A 22,052-nucleotide genomic window follows, 5' to 3' on the forward strand; every position below is an offset into this window, starting at 1 on the left:
AACAAAATACAACATTGCAAAAACATTACGCTGACTTTAGATAGGCGGCTTTATTATTACTTTCACTACAAAATCACAAACAAGGAGACAAATCTGCAAGTCTGCTTTCTAACCCATTGTTCTCTGCATGATATTTATAATAGTTTGAAACCGTCTTGTGGTAAAACATGGAACAACAATACAAATATTTCTTGTCTGTCTGAAAACATTCTGAAAACATTGAATTCATTGTTGTTGTTTTTTCGCAAGCAATTCCACTATATATATATATATATATATAAATTACATTTTAATATTTAATGTTACATTATATATTAAACTAGTGCTTAGCATTTTAAGAAATTACGAATATAAAACTAATAAACATCAACTGCAAAGCAGCAAATCACAAAAAGGAATAGATATGCCATGCATTAATATTAAACCTATATAAACGTGATATTTATTTCAGAAGACAGTTATGCAAATACACCTAAAGCTTATGTTGCATGCTCTAATGGTCGCTAGAGGACGCAACTGCTTTAAATAATACCGTGAACTGCAAATAGGAATCTATTTAAATATATATAACAATAAATTGTAATAATTAAATAATTTTGTATAGCAGTCATATTTCTAATTGTTTTCATAATTTTATTAACAAATATAATTACAATATTCTAAAAAAAATTAAAAATGTATATGTACTTAGTTTTTAATATATTATAGTTTATATTAATCATGTTATTCTTTGTATTATTGAAAATGTATAATATATAATAAATTTAAAAGTTATTTAAAATATGTTTTTTTATATTTATGTTATTAATTTTACAGCTCTTACATTTACAGTGAAACTATTTTTGAACTCTGAGCTGTGAACCGCAACTGCGTGTCACAAACACTTCACATACACGCAAGTGTTGTTCTCGTGCTCTGATAGTCAGAGTTAAACTGGAGTCTCGTCTGTCCACACTGTCTGAGCGGCTTCACTATGAACACGCAGATTATTTACTAACAGCCTCTTCAGCGGCGAGCGTCTGTTTTTAAAGGTAAATCATTTCATTTGGTTATAATGCTGTTTTTATTCCCGCTCAGTTTGATGCGAATGTCTTTAATCGGCTGGTGCTGTTACTTTCGCGTCTGTGCATGAAAACAGCTCAGATGAAAGCCTACTGATCTTACTGAAGTCTGGTAAAGTTTTGCTTTCAGAAAGTTTATTTTGTCTAGACGCTAGAAAACCTTGGTCTTGTGTTTTAAAATATAGGCGGTTCACAACTAAAAGTTGTGAGTAAATAAACTTCATGTGACTTTAGATGCAAGACTCGAGAAACTGATGTTGCTGTTGGAGACTTCAATCAGTTATACACCGAGAGCTCAAATGATGCCACATTATCTAAACTCAATTGTATCAGTCATATGTGTCTTGGAGAACTCTTGCACCTTTCCATTGTAAATAAATCCATCCCGGGTCATGTTCAGCTTCCCAAATGTACATTTTGCCATGTATTAATATTTAAAATGTGAAATGTGACTTGATTTCAGAATGGAAATGAGAACGTAAATAGTGCTTTAGTTACAGTGCAGTAGAACATTTGCTGGTTGTTCCCATGAGACACTGTTTCGTGTTGAAACCTTGAACTTCAGAAGGACAGGATGCATTGTGGTCACAAGCCTACTTCCTTACCTTCTTTCAGGGCGCGAGGTGTGGCCCACGCCGGTTTCCACTCGAGTCGGCCGCCCTTGTGTTTAGCTACCTGCTTTCAAACACTTCGATGTGTGTTCAAATCCTCATTGCATTCAAGGTGGTGGATTAGATGTTCTTTTTTAATTGTATTCAAATGCATTTACCAGAGGAAGTGGGCCAACGGAAACCATGTGTTTTTGTTTCTGAAACCCTCCAGTGAGAACTAATGAACCACAGTCACTCTGACATGTGTGGCCTGCTGCACATATGTGTAACCTTCAGAAAGACGGTAAGTGTGTTGGAGACACTTTGAGATGGGCCGCACATCATTACATTTTGCTTGTCATGTTGTTGGAAGGTTAAGTGAAATGTTACGGCCACTGAAAGTTGAACTGTGTCATCGTCACATGTTTTTCAGACTGCTGATTTGTATTATGCATTTATTAGATCATCTTGGAAGAAACTAACATGTAGCCATCCTGTCGTCTAATAATAAGTTCATGGTTTCTCTCTTTTTTTGTCACTTCTAGAAACACTAGCTTAAATGTGATGTGAGTCACGAGTTCACACTTCATCATTATGATTTGCTTGATCAGGCTGCTGAAAATGATCTGTAATCTCAAAAATTCATATCTGGCTCATTTAGACCTTTTCAGGTTGCTAGGATATTTGCAGCTGTACATTTAAAAAATTTTAAAGTATCTCAACAACTTTGGTGGACAGCTCTACAAAATGGTTAGTGTTTCTCTTGAGTTCTTTAGTGTTGTTGGTGGTCTGCTATTTTTCATTATAGTGGATCTGATAAAAACACTGTTAAAATTTGTGACATTAAGATGCCAAACGTTCCAGACACTTTTAAATTCCTCTCACCTCACTCCTTTTAGTATCCAGAGTTGAGAAGGCCACTTGAGCTTTCCCTGTTGAAGAGTCCAGGGGGAAAACCGGGTTCATGGGAAATAGGCTGAGCTATTTTAATTTGTGTTTTAATTTTTTGGGGTGAACTAAGCCAATGCATTGAAAATATTGCATTAAAATGCATCAAAAATAGACTTTTTTTATTATTATTTTAACTGATGCATCAGAAAGTATGCCCGGTGTTCAAAAACGTTCAAGAAAGTGAACAGATAGACTCAATGTTTCAATAAAATGTTATCACATGGCAATTTCCTGATTAAGAAGGGAATGATAATGCATTGTGTACACATAGCTTACTTTAACAGCAAAGCTCTATAAATTTACAAGCCTCTTGTTAAATGTGTCTGTGAGTTCCAGGGCCAAGTAATGTCCATAACGTTTTAGAGGATAAGTTTATGCTACACATACAGTGTTCATCAAAAATATTCAAAGTTTTTGTGGAATGTTAACTCAAAAAAGTATCATGTGATGAACACTTCACACACTTTTGTTACTTGTAAACACTTTTATTTTGTGTTATGGACGTGACGTTACTTTAAAGAAAATTGTAAAAATTAAACACACATAATATAATGCGTGTTCCTGCCGCTGGCGGCATGGCAGTGATAAAAACATTACTCCTCCGTGTTTCAGTGCGATAGATCCTATTTACACTAAGTGAAAATAGCAGTATTTTTAGTGATATGCTATTTACACTTAGTGCAAATAGCTAGATTCTATTTATACTATGTTAAAATAGCAGGATATTCTGCTAATTACTTATTGCAAAAAGTAGCAATTATCTGCACCTCAGCATTGTAATATATTATAAAACAATATGCATTAATAACTTTATAATAATTTATTTATTTCAAGTAAATATATTGATTTAATTCAAGTTATTAAATGGATGCCACCTAATTGGGACAAAACCCCCAGACCTGATACTTTATTTACAACTTTTTTATTGTTTCCTTAATTTTTATTTAAAATAAATGCTTTTCTGACGTGATTTGAAATTTGAAAAGGAAGAAAAAAAGTTTGCCTGCACGTGCCTCAAATATAGGCCCTGCCCGGCCCGAGTCCGACAGATCATCAGAATTCTTGGCCCGGGTTCGACCTGAGCCCATCTCCCCCCCCACCCCACCTTCTCCCAAAGCAGTTTATACTACTGTTTTAGCTAAAATTGTTCAGTTTTGTGTGTAATTTCAAAGTGATTATTTCGTTTCATTTTTTTATTATGTTAAATTAGAAAAACATTTGGAGCATTTATTTGTTCATTAAATGTAAGTTGTTGTTTTTTTTTAAGTAACGACCAAGCGGCCAGCGGCAGACAGTGAGTTGATCATATGTTTGACCAATTTAGCTTTCTCAAATCATCACGACCTGCCTAGAATAAAATCTATAGATAAGACAGTTCAAGCATATCACAATGTTAGTTGAAATTTTTAACCTATAGTCTATAAATGTGCGCTATTAGACGCATATCTAATCGTTTGTGCGGAGAGTTAAAGCTCTAAAGCTCAGGACATGGAGGCGCTGTCATTTTTGCGCATAAAGGCAATACATCAATCGGAACTGAAAAGGGTCTACTTTTATTTGTGTGCACTCACAATATCAACTAAACATTGTGCTTTTATAAAATAAAGAATACATATGCCTATACAGGATGCCCTTTCTGCAATTTCGGCCAGGAGCGCTTCACAATGTTGGACCGAAACTCAGCGAATACGTGCCTCACAGACTTGCTAAATATATCTATAGAAACTCTAAATTACTACTTTAAAACTAAATAATTCAAATCAAAAACAAAAACTCTTTTTACGGATTTTATAAAATCTGTAAATATGCATTTTTCTGTAAAGGTGCGTCCAATGAAGAGATGGCGAGTCAGGATCATCATCTTCATCTTTGCACATGGACTCAGAAAACACTAATTTATTGATTATTAATTCAATATCTCCTTACTATTTCCCCTGGACACATTGATGGTAATTACTTTTGCTGGGGCTTTGCGGCAAGTTTTAGCCTATTGCGTGCGTTTTTTGCACTGCACATGACCAACTGACTCACTGTTTGTCGTGGTAATCAAATCAAATCTCTTCCAAAATACAGCTTTTCCCGAAGCATTGGGAACTTTTAGTAACTCCTTATGCTCCAACTTCTCCCTGATGCTCTGCATGGTCAACTGTCACCTGTATGCTAATGCGTGCGTATGCGTTGCGTATTGCATAGGTGATGCAGCCTATAATATTTATAATAATCAATATAACAATAGTTCATACAGTAGCCTATGTGTGCTCTGTGCGTATATGGGCACAATAACAGGAGACTAGCTAAATGAGCTCAATCTTTAACAGAAAAAAAAAATGGCCCGAATGGACTCGAGGCTAAAGATAAAAGTGTTAAGCATGAACAAATGAAATAAATAAGTTACTTCACCCTCATCTTCTCTCATTATCAGTTATTTTGCATATTGTATTATTATGTGGGATCAAATCTAATAAATGTGATTAGAATTCTAGGTGTGAGTTTGAACCCTGGGGCTACAACCAATGTGCCCTTTTAAAAATCATTAGAATAATTTCATATGGTTTTCTTAATGTCAAAACTAGCATTCAGAGTAATTTTATGTGTCAACAAAACTGACATGACGATTTGATTGTTGATTTCCCAAACACATTTTGTGTATTTCAGACACGCCACATCCATAAGAGTTTTGTCATATCCATAACTGTTTTTTCCTCAAGATGCACTTTATAAAAAACTTTAATATTTTAAACATTGCTTTTTTTTTCCTTTTTAATTTTCAGCTAAGACCCCTTCATCATGTGGATATCAATATTTATACATTTGACTTAAGTTCACAGACTTTAAAGAAAATCATGCAGTATACCGAAAACTGTTATTTCCTGTCACATCCATAAGGCATGACTATTTGCCCTTTTTGGGGAGGATTAAATATATTTTAGAAAAATATATTTTGCCTGTCAGTTCTCCAGATTGGGTGCTCTGATAATATGCATTGAATATTTAAATATTGTAAAAAGTTTATTTTTACTGACACATTTTAGCTGCCATTATGAGTTCAAATGACACATCCATAACACTGGAATTGCCCAACAATAGTAATGTTCTGTTAAACATAATTCTGAGTCCAGGATAATACCAAGGTTCCTAACCAGGGAGGAAATTAAGGGGAAAATGATTACCACGCTCCTTAATAAGGTCAGGCCACTATTCAATTTTGGGGGACCAAAAACTATTATTTCTGATTTTTCCTCATTAAGTTGGAGAAAGTTATTTGACAACCATTAAATATCTGAGATACATTCCAACAATGGCTGAATGAAATTCTCAGCTTTCAACGCCAGGTAAAACTGTGTATCATCAGCATATAAATGAAATGAAACATTTTGCTTCCAAATACCAGTCAGTGCATGCATATATAAGTTAAAAAGAAGCGGGCCCAGAATAGAGCCCTGGGGTAGTCCACTAATAATAGGGGCAGAAGATTAAGATAACTTACCTAACGCTACAGAAAAAGACCTGCCTTTAAGATATGAGCTGAACCATAGTAAGGCAGTACCCTTGATACTGATAAAATGCTCTACATGCCAAATAAGAACATTATGATCTACACTTTCAAAGGCAGTAGTAAGATCAAGTATCAGTACAGCATTTTTACTGTCATCAAGCAAAATGTCATTGAACACTTTTAGGAAGGCAGACTCTGTACTATGATAAGCAGTGAAACCAGATTGAAAAGGTTCTAAGTTAGCTGCATTTAAAAACTGGATCAATTGTAACTGCACACTTTTTTTAAAAGCTTAGACAAAAAATTATAGTTTAGAGACAGGCCAATAATTATTAAGGCAACTTTCATCCAAACCTTGTTTCTTAAGCAAAGGCTGAACAACCGCATGCTTAAAATAGTTCAGAACCACCCAAGTGTCCAAAGATTAATTAATCAACACTTGGATACTGGGGCCAATTACAGGAAAGGTCGCTTTTATAATCTCTGAGGGAACAACATCAAGTGAGGAGGTAGTTGATTTCATCTTATTAAAGTTGTGATGTTATGTTTAATTATTAAATCCACTGTTTGCTTCCCAAGGATTTTTCATAGTGTATCAAATGCTAAACTGTCATGTAGGCTGAGAGTTTGAGGAGTTTGTTTTGGCATTGTACCTAGAGATGGGATGTTATTGTACTGTAATAGTCCAGACTTGTTCTCTGCATATCTCAGACTGAGAAGATCAATGGCATACATGAGATCTTACAAAACCCCTATTTATTTATTGTACTTGTATCTTAATTTATTGGTTGTTTGACTCTTGGGTTTTGGTGAGATTCTGCAGCTTGGCTACATAACTTCAAATTATGTGGTCAGGTCAGTCCATGAAAAGTCAGAGCCTGATGTGAAACTGATGTACAGTAGCTAAACTTTACTTTTGTACACAGTTTATTAAAGGGGTCATATGATGCTGCTAAAAAGAACATTATTTTGTGTATTTGGTGTAATGCAGTGTGTTTATGCGTTTTAAGGGTCAAAAACACATTATTTTCCATATAATGTACATTATAGTTTCTCCTCAATGCCCCGCCTTTCTGAAACACGTTGATTTTTACAAAGCTTACTGGTTTGAAAAGCGAGGTGTGCTCTGATTGGCCAGCTATTCGGTGCATTGTGATTGGCCGAATGCCTCAAGCGGGTGTCAGAAATGTTACGCCCCTTAACATACTATGCAGTCTCACAGGCCAGCAGCATGAGACTCAGTCCAGCTGCTCTGCTCGTACACATCCCATCATCGGTTCTCTTTTAGCAGTTCAGTCAATGTACTGTTAGGAGTAACTGAATAACTCGGGATATTGGTTTATTTTGCATCCGAGGAAGTGTAAGGCAGGTTTATAAACTGAATAATTTAAGTAATTTGTAGATAAGTGCATATTGGAGACGCGAACCATTTCAGTCGATTCAGTTCGATTTGGTGAACTGGTTCGAAACTTGAAAAGTTTGAACTGCCCAACTTTATAGAAACAGCCTTTGTGCCACAGACGCATTGCAGGCTACTGGGTCAGGAAACAGTCCTCATCCTCCATAAAATGCACAGCACACATCTGAATATTTGGGTTGAACTGTTCTGGAACAGTGTTGAAATACAACTTAACCACTGATTTCTAGTCGTGTCCTCTTTTGGAAGGCCAAACAAAGTAGTTTCACTTTCACAACAGAACACACAGCGACTTCACAACATGGCAGCGGCGGCAACAGAGAGAATAAATGTTACGCCTTCTTTATTTGCGTGAACATTTGAGCGGTGTTATGCAAATCTTCCCACATAGTGACAGAGATGTGGGGGCATGTTAGAACGAGCCGTTTTAGTGGGGTGTGGTTGACTCTTAACTTTTATAAAGAATATCTGTTTGGATTTGAGACTTTAGTCTTTGCAACTTTACAGATCTTCTTTATGCACCAAGAGCTTGTAACACTCCAAAGAGAAAGGAACATTTGAAATCGCATCATATGACCCCTTTAAATATAACCTAAATAGGGAAGTTCAAGTATTTCTTGAAGTAAAACGAACCCAAAGCTGTCCATGAAAGGTGAATATTCACACTTCCATGTAAACTGTAGTGTGTCTCCGCTGTGTGTATTGCTCCTGTTGCATGTCTGAGTATTGGCTACTGCCATTGAAAACAGCTGACCTGAACACAGATCAGTGTTAAGGATCTTTCTTCATCAGCACGTTTCATTGCCCTCCTACTGCTGACCTGTGACTTATTGTATTCACAAAGGAAACGCTCCTGCTATACAAACAACAGCCTGGTGGTGGTGACACACCTGTAAACCTTTGGCCGAACATCACATGGCGTTTTCAGCAGGATCTAACTGTGGATTTAGAGTTGGCATTTAGTTTTAAAGGAGCAGAATGATGCAAGTTGTAGTTGTGTGAGTGAAAATTATGCTAAAGCTTCAAGTCATTTTATTTGATTATTTTGATGCTATGGTGTCAAAATGGATAAAACCATATCCAAAAAGTTGAAATTGTTAATATTAACAAAGCAGTTTAGTTTAGTTTAGCTGGACTTTGAGCTTCTCAGAAAATTGAACTTAAATTGTACCACCGGTTTTGTCTGAAACCTCAAAGAAGAATGGCTGCATGACAGCAGACTTATAATTGAAAGCATGTGGTTATTTGTTTAGATCTGCGGATGACTTCTGTCTCTTTAGCTTCGTGAGAAATTTGAAACACAGCTTTGGCTGTAACATTTGCTCGCACAGTGATAAACCTGTTTGATTAGCCTTGACCCTGGTTTATTTATTTATTGCTTTTGTCCACAAGGATGGATGTTTATGCAGATCCCATGTAATCCTACTTGTAGTGGCCCACATTTTTCATCCCATGATTTCTATCAAGCCATTAAGTTCCCCGACTCCTAGGCGAGACTGCAGTAAATAAATTAAGTCTTAAGCCTGTGATCTGTTTATTGTGGCTCATTAGACTTCTCAAGAGGTTGATGATGACGTGCAGAAAGAATTAGGATAGTGCGGTATCATTATTTACTTATCATGTTGTTGCAAATCTGTATTTCTTCCGTGAAACACAAAAGAAGAAATGGTGAATAATGTAATTAACAATGTTTTCCATAAAATGAAAGTGAAAGGGGATGTGGGCTGTTGATTTGTACATTATTAAGCATTTCTCTTTTTGTGTTACACAGGAGAAAACATCTAGCCAACATATAATGTTTTTTGCACATTCTCTACTCTTTGAATCTCGTTCAACAAAATGAACGAATCCTTGTTCAAGTCATTTCATTCATTTCAGCAGAATATAATTAAAATGTTACGCATTAATATAAAAATTTGCCAACACATCTATTTACTCAAACACTGATCACATTATATAAACTATAATGCAACCAAGACCAAAAGAAATTATTAATTCATTGCTTAGCTGGCTGTGCAGTCATCTCCTGAGGCTTCGGGTCATTCATTCTTGTTACGTCACATCCCCGTAAGGTAAAGCTATTCAGTTTTTACAGGAAAGAGAAATGATTATTAATCTCCCAAGTCTTCAGGTTCGAGTCGTTCGTTCATCATGTGACAGCCCCATCGACTAGAGAGGCTATGCAGTCTGTAACAGAAACAGAAATAGTTCACCTCTCGAGTCCTCGGGTCCGAGTCATTCGTTCTTTTGTCACGTGACCGCTTCCTGGATCATATCTTGTAATGTTGTGTTATATTTAAGAATTATCAAAATGATTTTCCCCATCATACGGATAACGTGATGAACGAACGACTCGAACCCGAGGACTCGAGAGGTGAACTAATCATTTCTGTTTCCTGTACAGAACAAATTGGATGTTGCACGGTCAACATGAAATGAACGAATCACTAGATGAGACAACTCGTCATTCCCGAGTCATATTAAAGATTCATTCAAAATGAACAACCCATCACTCACCCATAATGTTTACCTAAGGGGTAAATGAAGTACAACGTTATCCCTGCTCTAGTGACAAGCTATTGTACACCTAAAGGTACAATTTTAGAATTTTTTTTTTTGTTTTTTTTTTTGAGAGTGAAGGGAAGTTTGAAAGGGAATCTTTGGTTTCCATTTATACGATCTGATGTTGTGTATGGGACAGGTGGTTAAACAGAGAAAGGTGCCCATGTGTCTCAGCAGAGCAGTTGTCTGGTGAACTGTAGACTCTGTAAGAGTCCCACCTGTCCACAGAGAATGTGAACTAGCAGACCTCGACAGTTTTCAACACATGGTGGTGAGTATCAGCTGCGGCAGTCCTGCTCTGTCAATTTCTGGTTCCATGGTGCCGTCACAGAGGTTCACAGGACTAAGTAACATTTCCTTCACAGGTAACTTGACTCCTCAAACAAGTCTTTAAGTTCTCCAAAATGTGAGAAATTTTTACGTTTTCTATTTAGATTCTAATTGGTCTAACTTTAAGGGTCACACTTTTGAGTTACAATTGAATTCAAAATGACTTGCAGAAATATTATGAATGGTTCACTCAAATAACAAGTTTATCTTGCTTTAGGCCACAGTGGGGCTAGTTACCAGCACAGAACTGAAAATTTACTTGCTCAAATATCAAATTGATATCAAAGCTTGGGTTTGTGTATGAATCTGACCAGAGAACCATGCATTGTGTCATCTACATGGAAGGGTAAAGGCTGAATTGTTGGCCTGCACAGTGATGTGTAATTATTGATGGATTGCCCATGTGACTCAGGCCTATGTCCTGGTGTTCTTGCGCATTGTATGGCTATCCAGCACTTTTCCTGACAGGAATGTTGTCTGAAGAATAAGCTGACATCACATCACTTGTCTGTTTTTGGCTCATGATAAACGTGGAACCCTGCCTCACATGGATGTTTGTCAGCTTCAGGCACAACTCGGATGAATGTTGTAATTTTGGTGGAATTTAGTTGCCACTGATCATTTTCATGCATTTTTGTCATACAGACCTGAAGGTGGATCAGTAGTAATGCGTCATATTCAACAACTTCTAAGGAACATGTTTGCATGCGTCTAGAGGAGCCAGTTTGCTCAAAGTCTTCTGTTTGTTTTGTTCCTTTTTCAGATTTTGAGATGAAGAAGGACATTGATACTCTAATAGCTGAAGAACGGGCTGAGATCATCGAAAAATATGAGAAGGCAAGTTACATCCTTTCAGTTGTATACCTTCAGACTTTTTATAATTGTTGACTTCAAAAGTTGCTGCAGTTTGCTGTTCTTGGCTCATCCAATCCTGCTCCTGGAGGGTCCATATCCTGCAGCATGTAGCTCCAACACACTTACCTGGAAGCTTCTAATGAGTCTGAAGACCTTGATTAGCTGGTTCAAGTGAATTTAATTAGGGTTGGAGCAGGAGAGTGACCCTCCAGGAACTGGATTGGATGGCCTTCATCTGAAACTAATTCAAATGAGATTTAGATAAGACCAAGTTCAAATGAGCTTCTGATAAAACCAGAAATATCTTGCGACTACAGTGTGTGTGTGTCTCTGTATTAGTTTCTTCTGCTCTTAATTGCTCCATCAGGGTTGCGGGATATCAAGAGTACTGAAGGTACATCTGTGCAGCACCCTGTAAATTTCAGTATGTTAACGTTACTTGACAAAAATCTTGCAAACTTTTTGCCTCAGAAAAATCTAGTTTAGGTTGCTAAATTTATTAGAATTTACTTAGAAGCCAATTTATGAAAACTTGAATACACTAAGCAACCTTAACTAGATTTTCCTGAGCCAATAGGTTTGCAAGAATTAAAGTAAAGTTAACGAATTGAAATTTACAGTGCATACACAATAACTTGTCAGATCTTAGTAGACAGGATGTTATGTGTAACATTGGATCCGGACAATCCTTTGTGCCTTCATACTTCCACATACAGCTTGCAAAACCAGCAAGTTTTAGCTTTCAGACACAGCCAAAATCTTTTGTGGAGGAAGTGTTTTGATGGATAACTGTTGGATGTCATGCTAACATTGCTGCTACATTCAAAAATTGAGTACATGTCTGCATACTTGGAAATTCTCTGTGTACTTCAGATACCTTTAGATACGGCTGTGGAGCTTAGACAGATTATATTTTCAGGATATATTCTGTTAGCAGCAATTGTGGATTCTGGGAGTTTCTTGTATCATAAGAAAATAGTTTGGCCAAAAATGAACATTTGCTGATACTCACCCTCAGGCCATCCAAGATGTAGATGAGTTTGTTTCTTCATCATATTTGGAGAAATGTAGCATTACATCACTTGTTCATCAATGGATGCCCTGCAGTGAATGGGTGCCGTCAGAATGAGAGTCCAAACAGCTGATAAAAACATCACAATAATCCACAAGTATTTCACACCACTCCGGTCCATCAATTAGAGAGAACTTGCATGTTTAGAAGAAGCAAATCCATCAAGGCGTCTTAACTTTACAGGCCAGTGAAAAAGTACAAAAATCCACCGACATTTGTTTTGAACTGTTTTCACTCAATAATGTTTTTTTCATTTTTGGTGAACTATTCCTTCAAGTCATGTTTTTATTTGAGTTCAAGTCATCTATTGGTTTGAGGACCTGTTGCCTTTGCTCCAGTTTCTCAGTTTGTTTGTTGGACCGGTTGCAGGGCAGGCATGAGGGTGTGCACATTAAGCCCTGGGAGGATGCCGACTACAGCATCTACAAGGTCACAGATCGCTTCGGTTTCCTGCAGTAAGTCTCGCCTCTCCTGGCAGTTTTAACACTCAGTCTAGCGAGACTATGACCTCTGTCTTCAGTTGAAGATGTTAAACGTTCAGCTGAACTATGTTGTTATGAAGAATATGACCTTTCATGTTTGTTTTGGGCAATAGTTGATTGTGACCGCTAGAACAGTGTTGTCAGGATTGTTTTTCATAAATCCACAGTAAAATCTTAGTTGTTATTTGAACGAAGCTTCTGATTCATTTAATACTTACAGATTAAACAGCCATTTCCCCTTTGTAATTTGTTTTTCCCAGTGAAGAGGAACTGCCAACACCAACCGCGGTGGAGGAGAAGGTGACATTAGGATATCAGCTTTCTTGCACCTGCAATCACTGTTAAATCTTTTATGGCAAAATTCAGTTTAGATATGTTGATCCATTCATTAATGGTGTTCATGATGAATGTCCTCTGTGTTTTACGTACATTTTGGATTTAAGACTAAAATTCAGTGTGTTATTTCCCTAGTACAAACTCCAGGAGGTTGAAAGAGAGGAAAAATGGGTTAGGATGGTGAAAAAGTGGGACAAGTACTGCAACAGTGAAAAGGTAACTAATAAATTTGATAGTTCCTTAGAGCTTTAATTGGATGACACACATCTGAAGCCATTGTACTTTTACATTTAATCATTTAGCAGACGCTTTTATCCAAAGCGACTTACAAATGAGAACAACTATAAAATACTTCGGCTTATTAACTATATTGGGAATTGTATATCATGTTTTTTTATTAATATATTGAGTAATTGAACATATTAGTCTCTTATCTTATTGCTGTTGCTGCCATTGTATTCACATAATGTGCCACTCAAGGCTGCTGTGTGTTATAGTGCAATTTAAGCCCACACATCTGGAAGCCTGAAGACCCAAAAATAAATCTCGCCATCTGTTTTTTTTTCCTCTTCCCATGTGCATTTTGCAGATGGTGAAGCGGGTATACAAGGGGATTCCCTTGAAGCTGCGCGGTCAGGCCTGGGCTCTGCTGCTGGACGTGGAAAAGGTGAAGGAGGCGAATTACAGGAAATACGAGGTAGGAGCTTTGCAGGAATCATGTTTGTGAGATGTGTTTAGGCTCCAGTTGGTCCTTTGAATGAAAAGTGGCTGTTTGATGTGCATTCATTCAATGACTCGCTTGTTTGGGTTTTGGTTTGTCCTGTGTGATTGTTTGGGTTTAAATTAGCCAGATGTGTTTTGTCTCCAATCTGCCCTCTTGGCACAACAATGTTTTATTTCATAACAAAGGTTTCTGGTTTGCATGCTTTGTGTAGTCTGACGATTATTACGTAAGTTTCAAGGTCTTATATGAAAAAATACAATACAAGAAAACAGAATAACCTGCAAAGTGGATCAGACTTTATGCCGCCAACCAAAAGTCTGGTTACCTGAGAAATGGTATACACTACGTTCAATAGTGGTGTATTTTGAATGCAGGTTTTTGTATGTAATTTAAGATGTCGGTTTGCAGCCATGGTTTAGGCGTACTGTAGTGTAGGTAACAGTGTGCACTGCAGTCATCTGCTAATTTTCTAAATATATAAAAGCTAAATTAACCATAATTGTATGTATTATTTTTCCTGTGGAAAGCTGATGCAGCTCTTTCTGTACAACAATAGTTTATAGTGACAATGTTTAAAAACTTTCTCCTATACGTTTATGCATAGATAATCATTGGTAAGCCATTTGTACAGTAGGTTAACTTTCTGAGTATATTGCTCTGAGGACCTTTACTCCGTTTGCTTGAGCATCAGTTTGGGTTGGGACTATTTGTTTATCTGACCAAAAGCAGATGCGGGCAGTTTTTGTGAAACCTTTTTAGAAAAAAAAAAAAAATGTTTTCATGTTGTTGCAGAAAATGAAGGAACAAGCCAAGAAGTATTCGACAGAAATTAAGCAGATTGATCTTGATGTCAACAGGACCTTTAGAAACCATATCATGTTCATGGAACGCTTTGGGGTCAAGTAAGAAAGATATTATATGAATTCATACATACACAACACTCTCAAGAAAGTCTTTATCTTCATTTCACTCAAGGTCTGTTTGGCATTGTGCTTTTCAGTTGAGATGGTTCTGAAATGAAGTGCTCAGACCTCGTAAACTTAACCAAAACAAGAGCTACTTCCTCTTTGTTATTGCATTTTTGTTCAACTTCCTGTTACTGTGAGCAGCCTCACAGGAAATGATACAAGCGGTGACTCATTACCATTATGCCAGGAATAAATACATACTTTGGTGCTGTCCGTAACAACTAAAGTTCTGCCACAGTCAGTGTCATGAAAAAAAAAAAACAAGGATTTCCTTTTGTACTGACAATCATAAAGACCCACTTGGGATTGAATATCCTCTTGAAAATGGACAGACATCAAAAAAAAAAAAAAAAAAAAATAATATATATATATATATATATATATATATATATATATATATATATATATATATATATATATATATATATATATATATATATATATATATATTGTTTTTAAACCACCAATTTGACAACCAATGACTGTATCATGCATTTTTAACAAAAAGTTGCCCACATGCCCCTCAATAATCTTTCTGTATATTTGATATTCAAAAGTGTCATCCCACTTTATGTAAATTTAAACTGAAAGGGTCTTGTAGAACAAAGTGCACAAAGAGGTGTCAGCTATATGGTTTGCATGGGTAGCACATCCATGACATACATAGATTAACCACCAACCTCAGAACAGGGTATCTGGCAGATGGAAGCTCTAAGCAATGACTTCTACATTTTTTTTGTGTGGCCAGTAAGAGGATATGGGGCGGAAGTGCTGTATAACACATCTGCTGTTTGTTTATGTTGCTCATGAGTGCTTCTACGACACACTTGTCACAACTCTGCTTTCCTCTGGCCTCTTACCAAGGGTCTTGCTGTGTGTGCATTGCTAAATCTTCTCAAATCTGCAGACATTATGAATTATTAATCAGCGCTTTTAGGAGAAAGTGTAGTTGGATTAATGAAAAAGATGGATGTCCATGATGAAAAATAATAAATAAATGAAATTATTTTAAAACATAATGTTTGAGTTCATGTTGGGTTCAAATAATTTTGAAAAACATTATATGTTAATTAAAATTACAACTTTTTCAGCCAAAAAATATTTGATTAAATGACTCATTAATGATTTAATAACATTTACATTTACGCAGACACTTTTATCCAAAATGACTTACAATGCATTCAGACTAACAATTTAATTTTTTTTTTTTACCTAACGTGTTCCCTGGGAATTGAACCCACAACCTTTTGAATAAAGGTTAGGAAATAGTTAGGAAAAAGTTAGGAAATAAATAGTTTACATCATATAAAAGTATTTTTAAAAAATTATCTGTTGGCGTAAACATCATTGGCATGAATATCATGACGTTTTCTTAGGGTTGTAAATTGCCATCTCGTGAAAAGGTCAAATTAATCTTAAGAGACTGAATAAAATAATTAAATAATTTTAATTCAGAAACGTAATACAAATTCGTAACAGACGAGTCTCATTCAAGACATTTGTCTATATGTAGTGCATTTTTCATGTATTTCTCAATGAATTACAGAAATGTTGGCATCATGTCACAGACCTGGTTACTGTATACATTGAAACTAGATGTTTGAAATCATAATTATAGCCATCTTGTAAGTTTGATTGACCTGTGTTTTTTGTCCTTTACAGACAGCAAGCCCTGTTCCATGTGCTGGCAGCGTATTCAGTCTACAACACGGTAAGAGACTGACGGAGAATGTTTGTGTGTAAATGTGTTATGCAACTCAGAAAAGCATGTGCTGGATGAACTGGAGCAGGGGGGAAGAAGTTCGGTGTCCCACCCTGTCAACACACACACACACACACACAATTACTGTGCTAATGGCGACTTCCCATCGACTTCTATTGTTCTTAGGTTATGCTAAATATAATGGCTATAGATCCTAACCTGAAAATAAAGCTTGTATTTGCATCAGTGAATAAAGATATGGCTACATGCCAATTTGAATACCAGCCGTACTGTATAAAATGCAAGATTAGGAGAATTAATAGACTGTGGATGTGTGGTTTTTGGGTTAAATTGCCCATGATCCCTTTTGTTTGTAAATGTATGTGCTAAAAAAAGTTAATAATGGAATACACTTAAAGCAGGAATGCATTACATGTCTTTTAAAATCTGATTTTAAAACACTAGGCACCATACACTTGCCACCTTTGTAAATGATTACAGAGAAAATCTGGTCATTATATACTAAACGACTAAGGATCTTTTACACAGTACCAAAAATTAAGTCTTTCTAAACGCAGCAAACTTGTGCAGAAACATGTGCCTCATTGCTAGAAGACAAATAAAAACAATGTGTGTTCTAAAACATGTTTGATATCCTTCAACTGGATGGAATCATAGCCTGAGAGTCTGACATGTTTGATATCCTTCAACTGGATGGAATCATAGATTACCTCTGACTGTACAAAATCTGCAGACTGGCTCTGACTTTCGGAAACCCAAAAAAATATAAAAAATAAAAATACAATTCTAAAATCAGTTAACAAACCAGTTTGACTTGGCTGGAAGACCAGCTAAGACCAGAAAACCATCATAGGCTTTTTCTAACAGGAGATATACTGCGGCAATAGGGGAGATGGAGTGAGCAAGAAATGTGGAGAGAACAAGAAGCAGGAGACTTTGAATTTTACCACTTTCCTATTCTATGTCAAGTTTAAGTACTACAAAGTTATTGTTTTGTAATTGGTGAAATGAACACTTAATCCCTAGGTCATTTTCTATGTCTGAATGTTGAGTAGTGTTTGTGACAAAGTGTACTAAGTTTATCGGGTTATGTGTAGGAAGTGAGCTACTGTCAGGGCATGAGTCAGATCGCTGCCATTCTGCTCATGTACATGAATGAAGAAGATGCATTCTGGGCCTTATCACAGCTACTGACCAATCAGAAACATGCCATGCATGGTGAGTGTCCGGCTAAGTCTCTTTATAGATATCTTTGTTTTGAAGTACACTCTGTATTTGGTGATCCATATCTGTGTCTTCCTCTGTGGTTTCTTAAAGGCTTCTTCATCCCAGAGTTTCCCAAACTCCAGCGTTTTCAGGTTCATCATGACAAAATACTGTCTAAACTCCTACCCAAACTCAGGAAACACTTGGTGAGATTTCTTATTTTAACCTCAGGTTGCTTGGTTTTAACAACATATAAACACTTTCTCAGTTTTTCAAATGTTTTCCTAAACCCAGGAAAAGGAACAGATGTCCACTGGTATCTACACAACCAAATGGTTCCTTCAGTGTTTTATTGACAGGGTGAGGCACCATTTTAATTTTCAACTTGTTTCAACATTTTCACCATTTTTAGGTCTCAGTTATGGAGCTGAAACTTTCAATAAACAAAGAAACCTAAAACATGTCACAAACATTCACTTTGTCTTGTATGAATATAAGAGGCAGGTCTGTCTGAACTGGTATTCCAGTCTCTGACAAAAGCTCCACAAAACATTTATACAATGTGACCTCAACAAATCAATATGATGGCTCTAAGTACGCTCAGGGGGAAAAAGTGCTAAAATTGTACCTTTAGGGGTACAACTGCTTGTCACTGGGGCAGTACCCTTAAAAGGTACTCTTTATATCTTATTTACCCCTAAAAGGTTAGTAGTGGTACTGTAAGGGCACATATTGCTACTCTAAAAGGTAATACTATGGAACTTTTAGGTGTAGATAAATGGTCTGCTTTACTACCCTATCGGTGGCCTTGCCTGGACAGGACATAATTTTTTACCAGCCAAGTCAAAATAGTCCAAATTCTGCAACTCTGTGCTGAGTACTCAGTAAGTAGAATTACATAATTCGCATACAGCGAGTTTTTGTGTGAAAAAGACTGTAAACATAATCTGCTCAAAGCTTTATATGGTTGGGCTGAACCCTTTAGAGAATCCTGTGTCAATGTTTTATTCATGTTGGAGCACTGCTTAGCTGGTTAATGACTCGAGTATGTTGTGTTTCTGCTGTATAGACACCCTTCACACTCACCCTGCGTCTTTGGGACATCTACATATTAGAGGGAGAAAAAGTTCTAACCGCCATGGCCTATACTCTCCTCAAATTGCATAAAAGTAAGTAAGAATCCAACTCTGGTGGATTTCTGTAGAACCACAAGAGCTTTCACCATGTCCTTGTGTACAACATAGAACTATATAGTGGTTAAAGATCGGGAACAAATCCCATATAGGGAGATTCATTATTGCACCCTTGAGCAAAAGAAACTTGACTTAGGGTTACTCCAGATACACTCACTGGATCAATTGTATTGTCATTTTGAATAAAAGCATCAACCAAGAGACTATTTAGAACATAGTTTCTGCTGAATGAAGAAGCAATAAATAATGTTTAGTCTGGGCAATAGTGCTCAAAAACACAAAAGAGTTGTGGTTGTAGTACTAAACGAGCTGCCTAGATTTTCTTCCCACCAATAGTTCTTTAATGTTGCCGTTTGGGTAGTGTAGATGTGTTTAATTAGAAGCTTATGAAGTCTAAAGTCTCATTCATTTCCTGTCAGAGCATCTTCTGAAGATGTCTCTGGAGGACCTGAGGGAGTTTCTGCAGGAGCGTATTGCTTCCTCCTTCACTATGAGCGATGACGCCGTTATTGAGCAGCTACAGTCATCTATGTCAGACCTCCGCAGGATGAAGCTCGACCTCCCCCCTCCAGGTGAAATACAAACTGTGTTTTTTTGTAAATGAGAACATTCTGATCAAATACCAGAGAGGAGAATAAGGAAGCCTTGTTCCCAAAAATCTGGATGTCTTTGGAGTCTGTAAAGTGTACAATCTTTAAAATAAAGGTTCCAGTTAGAGAAGCTTCCACAAAGCACTTTTTATGGTGTAGATGTTTAGAAACCCAGTTGTACAGGTGTTTTACCAAAGTTGGAAGCTCTTTCTAACCTATAATGTAACATCAAGACCCATATGACCAACTCAACCACAAAAATGGTGTTTGATTAAAAGAGGGTTCTTTGCAGAAGCTGAGGAACCTTAGAAGAAACTTTTCCTTTAAAGAGTGTTCTGTGGTTTTATGCAATTCTAGAGTGTTACAACAACTGTCTTTTCTGGGTTTGACTTGTAGCCAAGGGAGATGAGTTCCCAAAGATACCCCTGGGTGAGGAGCGTCCAATATTACTGCTTCCAGTAAACAAGACTAAGTGCGTACCCTTACCGCCATCAGCACACAACAATCAAACCTCAACCAAGCTTCAGGCGAAAGACACCACCACCCACAAGCAGAGCAGCGAAAAACACATCCCTACCATTACCTCATCTTCCCCTCTTTCAAAGCACAACAACTCAACTTCAAACTCTTCGCTGTCACAAACTTCACCTGAAGAACCAGAGACCACGGTGAAGAATGAAGACAGTGTACCTGTACAAAGACCAGATCATCTACTACACCCAGAATCTGCACTGTTTTCAGCAGAGACTCTTTCGTTGAAGAATGAATGTGTTAGCAGGCCCCTGTCAGCGGTGTCTGAAGATTGGCCTCCTCCGTACCAGCCACCCATAACAGATTCATCCAGTATCCACTCTTTGAATCTCCCAGAATTACCTCCTCCGCCTCTTCCCTGTGCTGAAGAAGGGGTCAAGCTTTCACCTGTAGAAGAGGATGTCCCATTTTGCCTTCCTCCACCAGTTGCCCAATCTTTGGATCTCATCTTAGAAGATCCTTCTTCATCTCCTTCCTCGTATAGATCCCATCGGCAGCTAAGCAAGTTTCCGGTCAACCTGTATGTCCCGCCGTCATCAGGCGACCGGAGACCTTCCAACACCTCGCATTACGACAACCTCTCAGAAGAGGAGGATCAGTCTATGGAGAGACTGTTGGAGATGGCGGCCACATTGCCGCAAAACTCAAACTTGGGTCTCATGAACGCCACCCTTCCCCTTCCTCCAGATGATGCTGTGTCTCTTCCTCTACCGCCCCCATCTATGTTCTTCTACACGCCTGACTCTTCACCACTCCCTCCACCTCCTCCATGCACTGAGGCGGCAAAGAGTTGGGTGACTCCAGACTGCATTTTTCCCCAAGCACCTATTGACTTTGCAGATAAACCCAGCCTCGTATCTTCAGTCCCGTGCAATCAGGTGGATTTAAACCAGACTGAACAAGATCGGGATCAAGCACAGCTCCCAAGACTACCGCCCAAAAATTCACTCTCTCCTGTACACTCTGATTCAGACTTCTACCGAATGCATGTTCCAAGTCATTAGTTGCTGGATTCACACTTATACGGCAAGTACTGTTGTTAGTGTGAACTGAAGGCGTGTTTCCATCATTTGGACTTTTGTGCTTCGATGATATGAACGTTTTTTTTACCATTTAGATGTTGCAATTATTATGTTGCAATGGGTGTTAGATATGGCAGATCTAAACTGGATGTTAGAATGTGTGAGTTTTATCAGTGTGTCATACAAATTTGTTGTAACGGAATCCCCTTTTCATCTAGTTGCAGCGGTTATCAGAATCACCTTTCAGCTAGTTGAGCAACCAGACTTCCAGAGAGTCATCATGTGGTTTAAAGTGTTATCTTTAATCAGTGTAGTAATTGAGAGATACTGATATTTCCATTGGTCACCACAGAAAATGTAACGGTCAACATTATTTTGTTTGTGCCGGTTTATATGTTGTTTTCTGGGAGATATTGTTCCTTGTCAGATCAGTACTACAGTGGGACTTCTTTTCATCTTGCAAAAAGTTAAACCAGTTATTGTCATTTCTTTGTCTTACGTTTTATTGGTTGGTTTGTTCTATATCTTGGTGCAATTGTTGTTTTTGTTACTTTTTAAACATTGGTTATATTAAGAAAATACATCGACATTAAATATGAAGATGTTTTGGAAATGTAAACAAGGATCTTACAACACTGGCATAAGTGGAAGTTCCCTGGTTACAATGAAAGGACATTTTTCAGTGGTCTTAGATTTGCTCAAAAAGGAAATTCCTTCATCAAACCTTAGTGCTGTGTACTGCCCTATAGCGCCATCTTGTGGAAGATTATAGCATAACTTGGTAAAAAAAAAAATTACTGGGAAATACAGCCACCACACTGGATGTGAAAATGAAGAAACTGTATATTCAGGGTCATTTTATGGCTTTATTGTGTAATTGTAAATATAACGGGTTTGATTTGTACTTTGTTGTTTGTAGTAAGAGCTTATGATATTTAATTGT

The 22,052-nt window shown here is 37.2% G+C and overlaps 1 protein-coding gene across 2 annotated transcripts; it reads left to right on the forward strand.

Annotated features, from left to right (window-relative positions):
• The first annotated feature begins 858 nt into the window (after nucleotides 1–858).
• Nucleotides 859–21,910, forward strand: si:dkeyp-19e1.3 (USP6 N-terminal-like protein). Of its 2 annotated transcripts, none has more exons than XM_042715701.1 (14): nucleotides 859–1,031; nucleotides 11,171–11,244; nucleotides 12,704–12,789; nucleotides 13,077–13,116; nucleotides 13,288–13,368; nucleotides 13,742–13,849; nucleotides 14,669–14,778; nucleotides 16,507–16,555; nucleotides 17,665–17,785; nucleotides 17,885–17,979; nucleotides 18,068–18,133; nucleotides 18,843–18,942; nucleotides 19,386–19,538; nucleotides 19,953–21,910. In XM_042715701.1, the coding sequence occupies exons 2-14, from the start codon at nucleotides 11,179–11,181 to the stop codon at nucleotides 21,089–21,091; spliced, it is 2,214 nt and encodes a 737-aa protein (XP_042571635.1). In that variant the 5' UTR covers nucleotides 859–1,031; nucleotides 11,171–11,178; the 3' UTR covers nucleotides 21,092–21,910. The 2 variants fall into 2 exon arrangements, with proteins under 2 accessions (XP_042571635.1, XP_042571634.1); XM_042715700.1 differs by lacking the exon at nucleotides 859–1,031 and adding an exon at nucleotides 1,790–1,955.
• The last annotated feature ends 142 nt before the right edge of the window (nucleotides 21,911–22,052 follow it).

The sequence above is a fragment of the Cyprinus carpio genome, chromosome A25, assembly GCF_018340385.1.
Source record: "Cyprinus carpio isolate SPL01 chromosome A25, ASM1834038v1, whole genome shotgun sequence".
In the NCBI taxonomy this organism is placed as follows: Eukaryota; Metazoa; Chordata; class Actinopteri; order Cypriniformes; family Cyprinidae; genus Cyprinus; species Cyprinus carpio.

Bases quoted from the DNA above. Each gene is read 5' to 3' on its own strand.
- si:dkeyp-19e1.3 (XM_042715700.1), top strand. From the start codon at position 1,934: ATGTGTAACCTTCAGAAAGACG. The intron at 16,556-17,664 runs GTAAGAGACTGA...GGTTATGTGTAG, and splicing joins CGTATTCAGTCTACAACACG to GAAGTGAGCTACTGTCAGGG. The intron at 19,539-19,952 runs GTGAAATACAAA...TTTGACTTGTAG, and splicing joins GCTCGACCTCCCCCCTCCAG to CCAAGGGAGATGAGTTCCCA.